The 11,169-nt window shown below is 48.2% G+C and overlaps 2 protein-coding genes across 3 annotated transcripts in view; both read right to left on the bottom strand.

The window, feature by feature from the left end:
- Positions 1 to 324: 324 nt before the first annotated feature.
- On the bottom strand, positions 325 to 1,700 carry Sh3bgrl3 (SH3 domain binding glutamate rich protein like 3). The gene is made up of 3 exons (XM_048434058.2): positions 1,541 to 1,700; positions 852 to 1,019; positions 325 to 739 (listed from the first exon to the last, which is right to left on the bottom strand). The coding sequence occupies exons 1-3, from the start codon at positions 1,586 to 1,588 to the stop codon at positions 674 to 676; spliced, it is 282 nt and encodes a 93-aa protein (XP_048290015.1). The 5' UTR covers positions 1,589 to 1,700; the 3' UTR covers positions 325 to 673.
- Positions 1,701 to 2,794: 1,094 nt separating this feature from the next.
- Cep85 (centrosomal protein 85) overlaps positions 2,795 to 11,169 on the bottom strand; it is a 39,633-nt gene continuing 31,258 nt past the window's right edge. For both annotated transcript variants that reach the window (XM_048434056.3, XM_048434057.3), the window contains exons 10-14: positions 9,587 to 9,680; positions 8,653 to 8,703; positions 6,702 to 6,809; positions 4,991 to 5,216; positions 2,795 to 4,376 (exon numbers count right to left, since the gene is read on the bottom strand). In XM_048434056.3, coding sequence (XP_048290013.1) covers positions 4,216 to 4,376; positions 4,991 to 5,216; positions 6,702 to 6,809; positions 8,653 to 8,703; positions 9,587 to 9,680 — 640 coding nt within the window. In that variant the 3' untranslated portion in view covers positions 2,795 to 4,215. The remainder of the gene's footprint in view (positions 4,377 to 4,990; positions 5,217 to 6,701; positions 6,810 to 8,652; positions 8,704 to 9,586; positions 9,681 to 11,169) is intronic.

The following is an 11,169-nucleotide window of genomic DNA, read 5'->3' as shown; positions in this document are numbered from 1 at the left end:
GATGCAGCTGCAGCTGTACCTCCCGTGACGCCCACACCGAACCACCTCCAGCACAGTCTCCCTCCAACATGAGGCAGTTCTGGGGCAGCCACCTTCACTGTCAGGAAGGCAGGTGAACACCAAAGCCTGCACGGGAATTGAGGGTGACTCAGTTACCATGTTGAGAAAGGCCATGTCAGCCATGGTCATGTGTTGCCAGACACAGACAAGCACATGCTTCACATGCACACACAGAGGCAACAACACTTTAGCACAGCTCTGAGCCAACCAGAACCACCACCTCTGCCACGCAGGGACCTAGGACACCATAACCAGACAGGCTGCTCCAGTGGAATGGGCATTTAATTGTCTCTAGGATGCTCCCAAGAGGGGACTGCGGGGCCTTTGGCAGAGCCCTGACTGACGGAACTAACAGAAATACCCATCAGGCAGTGCCAGGCAGGGAGGTAGCCCCAAGGCCTGGCTAGGGGCAAGCCAGCACTGGGGCTTTGCTTAAGACAATCTGAGACCAGTTGGTGAGTAAGGAATGTTGCCTCTGCAGGAAGGGGGAGGACACAGAAAGGACTTGGGTTTGCTAGGAGGGACTCCAAGGTCAGATTAGGAATGACAGGGAGTTGGTCACAAGGTCCTTCAAGGCCTGGTGAAGTTGGGTAGGGACTGTGGCCATCCCTACTCAGGCCAGCTTCAGGAACTCTTGCAGTGTGTTCTGTTCCACGGCCTCCACGAAGAGTTCATAGTCCTGAGGGAGGAGGTAGTCACCTGAGTGCTGATGCAGGGGGACCCTACTGCTTTACCCAGGTCTGACCCTGGCTGCAAGTCCTCCAACACCTCCCAGACCCCAAATCCCATACCCCACAGTACTGGTCCCCGTTGACAATCTGGGGTGGGGTGGCCTTGGGGTTGCCTGCCAAGGTTCGCATCTCATCTCGGAGGGCGTTGTCCTGGGAGATGTCCACTAGCTGGTACTGGATCCGCTTCCCGTCTAGGATGCGGGTCACCTCGCTCTGCTGGGACTTGATCTAGGGGCAGAGGATTGATACGGTCGGCAGGCAAGCTGGAGAATTTATGGAAGGAACTCTGGTCCGGTGTTAGCAGGAGCTTTTGTCCTCCTGCCCACTGTACGAGGAGATTCTGGGCACTAAGGGATGGGAAGGGTCCAAAGATGAAGGGATCACCTACAGGAGTCTCAGAAAGAGAAGACAGCCAAGCTCTGGGTAAGTCAGGGAAGCTGGACTCGCCAGGGCCAGGCCCTACAGCAGAAATACCCTCTTCCACAGCCTCACAGTGGAGAGGAAGCGGGGATTAAGGAGGTGTGTGGAGGGGGTGTACAAGAGAATGGGTGACCCCATAATGGTGGATGGACGTGGGAAGCTCATGCTGGGATGCCGAAGGCTCCCAGGTGTGTGGAGGGGCAGGCTGGGCGGCGTCCCCCGGACTAGACCTGGGAGGCCATACCCCGCACCTCACTGCCTCCATCGTGGGGGCGGCTCCCGGGAGCACGGCCCGCCTTCCCCGGGCGCCCGCCCAGGCACACACTTACTTCACGAGAGCCGGTGACCGACGTGCTGTAGACGCGCAGACCACTCATGCTGCAGGAAAGGGACACGCAAACCAACCGAGGGACGGTGGGAGCGGCAGCTGCACGGCTAGGAACGACGCTGCCGCCGCGCTTGGGAGCGGTTTCCTTCCTGCTCCGCCCGCGAGTCAGTGCGCTCGGGACCAATGAGCTGCGCAGGCGGGCAAGGCGGGGCCTGCATGACACCGCCCCGCGCTGGAGGCGCCCTCCCTGCCCTGTTCTGCGGCCAGGAGCCCAGAGGACCCCAGTCCTCAGCAGCTGTTAGCTGCGGTCAGCCCTTTCTGATTTTGGGCTCACGGCGTGTGGCTGGGAAGTAACCAAATGGCAGAACGGTTCGGCTAAAAACTTTTCCCAGTTTACCCTGGTTTTGAACAACCAGTACTCAGCGCAGTGCCACCCTTGTCTCCAGGAGGTCCTTTAATAGTACTGCTCAGCATGGAACTTTTGAAGGCGGGGCAGTTTCCAAGCTTAGGAACCGCAGCAAGGGATGGTGGGGGCGCTGGGAGGGGCACTGCAGCCAGGACACTTTCCCTCAAGCACCTCCACTCAAACAGGCTCTGACAAGAAAGGGTGGTGGCTGTAAACTGGGGCCACACCCTTCAGAAGCCAGATGGAGGATATGGTAAGAAGCTGCAGGACAGCTCACTGGTGTGTGGAGGCAAAGGCTAGTGCCACGTCTTGAAAGCCTGACTCCAACTGGCCCTTGGTAGAGATCCATAGCTAGTTTTGGGGCAGTCCCAGCTGAGCTCAACTCTTGTTGAAAATACACACTATGGCTTTAAATATTAGGAATTCAACTGATGAGGTGGGAAACAGTCCAGCACCCACCCCAATTTTGGAGCAAGCAGTTAGGTTCACTATAGCTACCCTCAGTAGAGCCAGGACTATATTGGTGAAGGCCCAGTAAGCCAGTCCTGTCCTCTGAGGCAAACTGTCTATTTGGTTATGGGGAAGTTACGTCCTCAGAAGCCACAGGAACCCAGAAGCTGCTGACTTCTGAGGTCTGGTTTAACTTTGCAGTGACGACTGGCTGGTAGGGAGCTCTGCAACTGAGTGTGGGCAGACTTCATCTATCCCCACCCAGACAAAGAAGAAGTGGGAAGAGATTCAGATAGCAAGCTGGATCTGCCTGAAGCCGGTGAACACTATAGTCTTTGGCTCCATAAGCCAAAGCGAGGGCTGGGCAAAGGATGCTGGGAGGCAATGAGAAACTGAAGCATCTGTTAAATGTTTTATTCTGTAATCAAAATAGACAATACAAACCAGTCGACATAACAAAGATTCATATAAATAACTTTATAAACTTTACAAAGAAAAAAATACCTGTGAGCATGGAAGCTGGGCTCCCCAATGACTTAGGGGTGGACACCAACCAGGCAGCTCTGGTTTTAGGAGGCAGAAGCCCAGTGGCTGAGGTATCCAGCCGGCTGCGGCTACTCTGAAGGTAAGCCATCCATAAATAAAACACAAAACGTATGAAAACACTTAAAAAGAAGGCCACTCGGGCCAGCCCAGGAGGTCCAGGAACCTTTCAACAGGCCAGAGGCTTAGCAAAAGTCCTGTCATGGCTGCCTCTGTAACCCTCAAACTAGAGGTTCAGGGCTGGCCCAACAACCAGATAAAACTGAGACCATTCCTAAATCAGGAGGCAAGAAAAACCAAAAAGCTGAGGGTCCAAAGGCCCTCGTGAAACACAGAACCCCAGGAAACACTGAACACTTTTATTTTAGAGCTGACCCACACTAGAAGCTCTGAACTCTCAAGGAGTCAGAGAAGGAAAAGGAAATCCCCCCAACCCCAAACAAGAGGCACAAATCAGGCTAGTTACAGCCCTAACCTTGGGAAGGGGTGAGCAGCTTGACAGTTGCCCTGTGGTCTTCTGGGGAAATGACTATCCAACCTGGGACCCACAGGGCAATACCAGAGGAGTCTGCACTTAGCCCAAATGGGGCAGGCTACCTGGAAGGCCCGAGTGAAGAAGAAAGGTTATGCTGACCACATGCCAGGGCTCCAGGGGCACAGGGTGGCCAAGAGCTTCCTGTAAAAGACAGCACAGCAGGCAGGCTGAGGAGCCCTGCTGTGGTCCCTAAGCCAGCAATCCTATGGGGACTTTACTAAGGGGTAGATAACCCTGAGGCTTTTGTGGGAATAACAGCCCTGAGGAAGCAGGTGCCTGAGAAAACCCAGAAAGCCAGCTGATTTCCCAGGAAAGCTGATACATGAGGCCTGAGAATCCTCAAAAGGTTGCGACTCCTACCTAACCTCCTACGCCTATCTTAGTAGAGGATCAGCAGGACCAAGGTGTGGAGCAGGAATGAACATGGATCATCCTGGAGGATGGAGAGGGAGGTGAGCAGCCTGTTTGCTTCTGATGTCATGTTAGGGCTGGGAACGGTTTGTGAGGACTTTATCAGTTGAATCTGCAAAAAGGTTAATTAGTAACTCAGCCTTTGAGAGTTAAGATAACAGGTAAAACATAACCCAGTAAGGCAAAGCCAGTGTACAACAAAACAGACTTTTCACATCAACCCTGACCCAAGATACAGGCTCTCCCCTCTGGGTGCAGCAGCAGAAGGCAGGACTGTCAGGCAGGAACCTTCTGGTGAGGCTAATAGCAGCCAGATCCTCCCTGGCACTCCTCACTGGGTGGCACAGTTTTCTCCCATGTCCTGGGCATATCTGTCTGACAGGCTGGTCCTTAAGTCCTCAATGTCATGACGCAGCTGCTGAACCTCTTCTAGTTTTCTCCTGATCACATCTGGCTTCTGCAGATCTAGCTGAGTCCCTGGCAGCTGGGTGGCTGAGGAGAAGAGGATTTTAAGAGTGTTAGACAATCAGCTGACTGAAACTTCATGAGGAATGGCAGGACCAGTAAGTTGTTTTTTTTGTTTTGTTTTGTTTTGTTTATTTTTCGAGACAGGGTTTCTTTGTAGCTTTGTAGCTGTCCTGGAACTAGCTCTTGAAGAGCTAGTTCCCATTTTCAGACACGACACTTAAAAGAACAAGCTGGTAGCTGGGTGGTGGCGGCACATGCCTTTAATCCCAGCACTCAGGAGGCAGAAGCAAGCAAGCTCTGTGATTTTGAAGCCAGCTCTTCTATGGAATGAGTTTCAGGACAGTCAGGGCTGCACAGAGAAACCCTGCCTCAAAATAACAAAAGAAAAAAAAAAAAAGAAAGAAAAAAGAAAAGGCTGGAAATAGTGAACTGATAATTTGTTGCCTAAGGCCTGCTTTCTGTTTGTCCTCCATGCAAGCATCCTCTAAGGAGGCCTGTTTGTGAAACACTTAATGAACACTTACTTTGACAACTCCCACAAGGCAATGAATGGCCAGACCTACACACCTGGTTCACAATTACCGTAAGGATAGCAAAGTTGGATGGGTGAGAGAATGAAGGCCCTTTTGATGACTCACAGTGAATGCCTAGGAGCAGAGAGAGGTTAGGGTTATGGCCCTGGGCCCTTTGGGTCACAATGCTGCAGACAGCTTGCAGATCTTGAAGGCAAATGGCCAATTCCTGGTGCAGCTCATATGCCAGCTGGGCTGCATCTGGTGAAGATGGGGACCCTGGTTGGGCCTGGCGCAAGTGCTCTTGCAGTGTTAGATTCTTCTCGATCAGGTCCTGGTTTTGCACTGAGAGCTAAGCAAACAGATAGATAACTGATTAAGACCCAAAGAGAGGCAAGGATCTGTGTATTTGAATGTGCATGGGTGTGAAGGGGAAATTTAGTCACATTGTTACTCCCCACTGTTACCCACACAGGCTTGGTGCCACCTTCCCCTCCCTACAACCCCTAGTTCCTCCTGTGTGTAGGCTGAGCCCAGGCCCTTAGGGACCCAGCACTGGAGAGGAAACTATTCCTCAGCAGGATCTGAGTCATCAGCCTCCAGGTTTCGGTCCAGGAACCAGAGAAGATGCTCCCACCCCCTAGGAACTCTATCTGAAGCCAGTCCTTCAGCCAACTCTGTTAGCTAGGCTATTAGAGATGGCTGAACGTGAACAGTGAAATCTGAGAAGACACTGGTTTCAATCTCGCCCTGCCACCCTGACAAAAGTGGCCACCAGCCAGCCTGGTAACAGGCTGTCAGAGGAATAGAGAGGGGCAAGGGACAGAGTAGGGGTGCTAGCTGGGTGTGGGGCTGGGAAAGTGAGAGACCAGCCTGTCCCCGCCCCCACCCCTTTATTTTTGAGACAGGGTATAACAAAGCCACATAACCCAGTCTGGCTTCAGACTTCCTACATAGCTGAAGATGACCTTGAACTTCTGATTCTCCTGTCTCCTTCGCCTTCCAAGTGTAGGGGTTACAAGTATGTACCACTACCCCTAGTTTATATCTCATGGTTTCATGCATGCAAAACAAGTACCCTATCAATTGAACTATATTCCCTAACCCACCTTTGCTCCTTTGTTTGATACAGGGAAGTGAACCAGACTGGCTTTGCTGGCTTTGAACTTGTAGTCATCCTCTTGTCCTCCAGGGAGGCAGAGTTCTACCATTCTACATTTCAAGCTCTCACTGTAGTACAGTTAGGATTTCCTATACAGAGCGGCTATTTATTTATTTATTTAGCTAGCTTTTTTTTTTTTTTTGCGACAGGATTTCTCTGTAGCTTTGGAGCCTGTCCTGGAACTAGCTCTTGTAGACCAGGCTTGGCCTTGAACTCACAGAGATTCACCTGCCTCTGCCTCCCAAGTGCTGGGATTAAAGGCACCACTGCTTGGGCCAGTGAACTCTGTGGGGTTACTAACAGCTCTACTCATTACAGGAGTGTCACCAAATCTTCTTTTGAGGGCTGTCTATGTGTGAGACAGGCTTGCCTTGAACTCAGCCTCAACTTCCCAGGTGTACCCTGCTCCCTCAGTCGTCTTGACCTCTCCTGCCTCCAATCCCATTAACCTGTGGCTGCAGGAAGACTGTGTGGGGAGGGAGAAAAGGAGGGGATCCCACATCTAAAAAGCATACTCTAAAACAGTTCTAGGGCCTTTAACATACAAGATAATGCAATGTTACTATCCATTCCTTTGTTAAGAAGCTCACAGTCCCTTCTACACTCTTGTAAGAATGGGGTGGCAGACAGAGAAATCAGATTCATGGAGGCTCTATGGACCCAGTCAATGCTTACCTCCTTCACGGCTGTGCGCATCTGCTGCAGAGCTGTCTCCCTCCTCTGTGCCTCCTCTCTCAGGGCCTGACTTACTCCTTCTTCTTGAGCTAATTCTTCCTTTAGGTTCTAGAGAGTGAGATATTGTGCAGAACTACCAAGGGTAACAGATCTGATTTGGATGATATCAACTCTTACCTGGGCTACCCAGTGAAGCCCACCCTACCACACAGCTGCTTTAAGGGTGATATGAGAAGAGCTTAGACCTGCCACTTTCCATTCAAACCAGGGCTGTCAACTTTCCTAATGCTGCGACCCTTCAAAACAGGACCTCATGCTGTAGGAACCTCTAACCATAAATTTACTTTTGTTGCTACTTCTTAACTATAATTGTGTTATAAATTATAATGTAAATAAATATCTGTGCTTTCAAATAGTCTTAAGTCTGTGAAAGGGTCATTTGATCCCAAAGGGATCGTGACCTACAGGTTGAGAACCACTGATTTAAACCCTTTCACTTAATGAGCCATTAACACCTAAAACCCTGGTATTTTAAATGCTCACCAAGTGTGACTATTGCCTGACAACAAGAACTGAAAGAGGTGAATTACACAGACATAGCTGGAAAGGCAGGCCTGTAGCCTGTAGCTTCTTTGGTGCATTTCGAGTTTGATGTGAAAACCCTTTTCTTTTGTGCGTATGTATGTATGTATGTATGTATGTATGTATATATATCACACAAATATATAGGTATGTATGCAGTGTGTGTGTGTTACCTGTGTGAGTCTGCACATGTGTAAGTAAACATGCACATGTACACCATGTGTGGAAGTCAGAGGGTCATGTGTCTTTTCTTGATCCCTCTCCAGCTCATCCTGCATCTGGCTCGAAGGCTAGCACTGGAATTACAGTTGGTCTGTCACACTCACCCAGCACTGACATGGTGCTGGGATCTGAACTTTGGTCCTGACACACCGGAAGTGCTTTTTCTACTAATCCATAGAGTTCAAAAACCTGAGTAAATCTATTTCACTCAAGATTTCTCGGAGAATGCAATTAATGAACACTCCTACTCTGGCCCGAAATAGGAACCAGGAGTCATCTCTGGTTCTTTCCTATTCTTTTTTTTTTTCTTCTTCCTGCGAGACAGGGTTTCTCTGCAGCTTTAGAACCTGTCCTGGAACTAGCTCTTGTAGATCAGGCTGGCCTCAAACTCACAGAGATCCGCCTGCCTCTGCCTCCCAAGCATTGGGATTAAAGGTGTGTGCCACCACTGCCCGGCCTTTCCTATTCTTCAAACCCTGTCGGTCACTGATTCCTTTGAAGGGTTACTTCCATCTGTCTTTTTACATCCCTGTTACTATGCCTTGGTCACGCTACCCATCACTTTACTAGATTTTCTGCAACAGTCCCTGGCTGTCTCTTTCTAGGATGTCAATCTTCCAGGAGAGCCTGAACTGCAAACCTCACCATATCACATCATAACTAAACGCTCTAATAAGATTCCCATCACCCACTAAAGATTATAGTATACACTAATGTTCACACAGATGAAAGCATCTGACATTTCTCACAATGTGTCCCCAATGGCAGGCAGTACATGGCTATACTTCAGTAGTATCACCTTGATGTTCCTCCTACCATCCTACTCAGCTACTCTTTGCCTGGCTAAGGCATCATCACTCATGCTCAGGGGCTCCAGAAACTTGTCCTTGACCTCCCCTTCTCACACAAACTCTTCTGAGTTCACCCCTAAAGTGGTATGAGCCTGGCTCACAGAGAACTGTGCTTAAACATCTATCATCTGTCTCCTCAGCAAGACAGGAGGTTCAAAAGCACTGTTTCAGTCTTCTTATATACCAAACAACAAGCAAATCACATGGCAGAGAAGGCAATGAATGAGAGGTTAAGCTGAATTCCAAGCTTCTACCATTTAAGTCCTATCCACCATGGGCCAAAGCCTCCTGCTCACCTGGACTTGAGAGTGTAGCTGCTCTATCTTCAGTTGTTGCCTCTCCACGATCTGAAAGGCAAAGTTATAAAGAAAGCAAGAAAGGCTACAAGCACAAGGCTGATGTACATGAGGATCTTTGATCCAATGCCAGCTACCACCCATTATAAGACCAGGGTGAGGACTGGTTAGCATGACCTACAGAAATCTAACTCAGACTCCCGGTCTTTGTTACCTACTTTCACAAACCTGGGACTCTGTGTTCTAGTCAGAGTCTTACAGAGAACTGCAATAGTTCACATGAGCACTTCTAGGGTAGGGACCTTCACCTAATAACTACAGATCAGTGGAATTGACTTTATACATACCCAGTACACATCAAGGTTCTTTGGAAAAGGACAAATTTAGCTTTCTGAGTCTCCTTATCCAGAGCTACAATGGGTACGGGTTTAGAGTTTTGGTCATAGTAATCTATCCAAGCAGAGAACACAAACAGTCCCAGCTTTCTGTGCCTCCAGAGCTAACAGTCTCTGATCCATTTCTGCTAACCTGTAACATGTCTTACCAGCAGGTTATTAGATCTCTATTATTTGCTGAGTTGAGAAACTGGGCTACCTCATTGGTTATAACGTTCTGATGAACTTTAGCAGTTCAGTTTCTCCAGGACCTGAACCATGACTGCAGGGCACCTGGGCTTCAGCACATCATTTTGATTCATCTGAGGGGCATGTTGAACCTAGCTTTTGCATGTATTCCTCATAAGCAACTTACTTGTTATAGGACTGAATACCTAAAATGCAAACTTACTATGCAGGGCTTACTTCTCAGAAGAGAGAAAAGCTCTTGGGAGCAGATCCTAGGTGGTTTAAGACAGAATTCCTGATTTTTTTCCCAGTACACAATTTCTTCTTTCCTCCCAGTCTACCCAGGCCAGAGCCCAGAAACCATTAATCACCTTTCGGAGGGAATCACATTCCTTCTGCTGGGATTCCACTTCCACTGTGAGACCTTCTTCACAGGCATCCTCCACAGACTGTTTATCTTGCAAGCTGAAAGAAAAAGTATTCTTCTAGAACTATGAAATCAGAATCATTGTGGCTTTGATTCTTGGTACTATTATTTACTATGTCTTTGGAGCAAAACAGTTTCACCTTCCTCCCACAGCTGAGGATGATGTGATACAGGATATCTCTGATAGAAGATATTCAATGCATTCGGTTTCCCTTTTTAGGGGGCAGAATCTATATACCATACCATCAATTCCTTATTTGCCAAAGACTCTTGCATTGTTTTGATTAATAAGATTCGAGCCAGGTGATGGTGGCGCAAGCCTTTAATCCCAGCACCGGGGAGGCAGAGGCAAGTGGATCTCTGTGAGTTCGAGGTCAGCCTGGTGTCCAACAGAGCTACATTGCTATTGCTAGTTCCAGGACATCTAGGGCTGTTACACAGAGAAACCCTGTTCTCAAAAAAAAAAAAAAAAAAAAAAAAAAGGACAAAACAAAACAAAAAAGCTAGCTAAGCATGAGTCTGTGACAGAGCTGGTAAGCAGCATTCCTCTAGGTCCCTGCTTTCTCCCAAAGGAAGTAGGAGATGAAATAGTCCCCGATATTGCTTTTTTTAGTCAGTGCATTTTTATCATAGCAACAGAGATGAAATAACAACAGCCTTCCAATACTTCCTCCAATTGGCCCCTTGTAATCACTTCTTATTTTTTTATTTATTATTTATAAATAATATTTATTTATTAGGTACACAGTGTTCAGTCTCCATGTATGCTTGCAGGCCAGAAGAGGGCACCAGACCTCATTACAGATGGTTGTGAGTCACCATGTGGTTGCTGGGAATTGAATGCAGGACCTCTTAACCTCTGAGCCATCTCTCCAGCCCCCCTTATAATCACTTCTACTGTGACCCACTGAGATAAACAAGATGATCACTGTGTCTAAATATAGGATAAGAAATCCAGTCTACCCATTAGAAACATTTAGCCCAAGAGGTTGTTGAAACACAACCATCCTCAAGACTACACCACAGCATCTTCTCTTGTCTCAGAGACTATCCTAGCAACCAGAAACAATTTTGAGGGCTGTGAGTGGCGACTCACATCTTTGATCCCAGCATTTCAGCAGGGGTGGGAAGAGACAGGAGGATCTCTGTGAGCTCGAGACCAGCCAAGGTTACAGAGTAAGACCTTGTCTCAAACACGTACCACTAAAAAACAACCAAACAAAAATCAATTCTGAGCACTGATGAGAAATAGATATTCTTGGTAGCATTTAGCTTACAGACTCAAAATGTGGATAATCCCTAAGTCTTCTATAGAACTAGGATACATTTCTGAAAATATAGACTATCTCATTTCCTACTTTATAAACTATTTCTCTCTCTTTTGAGACAGTCTCACTAGGTGTCCTAGAATTATGTAAACTAGGTAGACCTCAAACTCATAAAATCTGTCTGTCTCTGCGACTAAAGGTGTGCATTACCACGCTTGGCTCTTAAGGTTTTTGTGATAAGCACTGAGATGGTGCAGTA

The sequence above is a fragment of the Myodes glareolus genome, chromosome 3 (genome assembly GCF_982192425.1).
Source record: "Myodes glareolus chromosome 3, mMyoGla1.1, whole genome shotgun sequence".
Lineage (NCBI taxonomy): Eukaryota > Metazoa > Chordata > Mammalia > Rodentia > Cricetidae > Myodes > Myodes glareolus.
Note: the sequence above shows the minus strand (reverse complement) of the source record. Positions and strands in the feature narration are given on the sequence as shown.

Bases quoted from the DNA above. Each gene is read 5' to 3' on its own strand.
- Sh3bgrl3 (XM_048434058.2), bottom strand. From the start codon at position 1,588: ATGAGTGGTCTGCGCGTCTACAGCACGTCGGTCACCGGCTCTCGTGAA. The intron at 1,020-1,540 runs GTAAGTGTGTGC...CTCTGCCCCTAG, and splicing joins CGGTCACCGGCTCTCGTGAA to ATCAAGTCCCAGCAGAGCGA. The intron at 740-851 runs GTATGGGATTTG...CTCCTCCCTCAG, and splicing joins ACGGGGACCAGTACTGTGGG to GACTATGAACTCTTCGTGGA.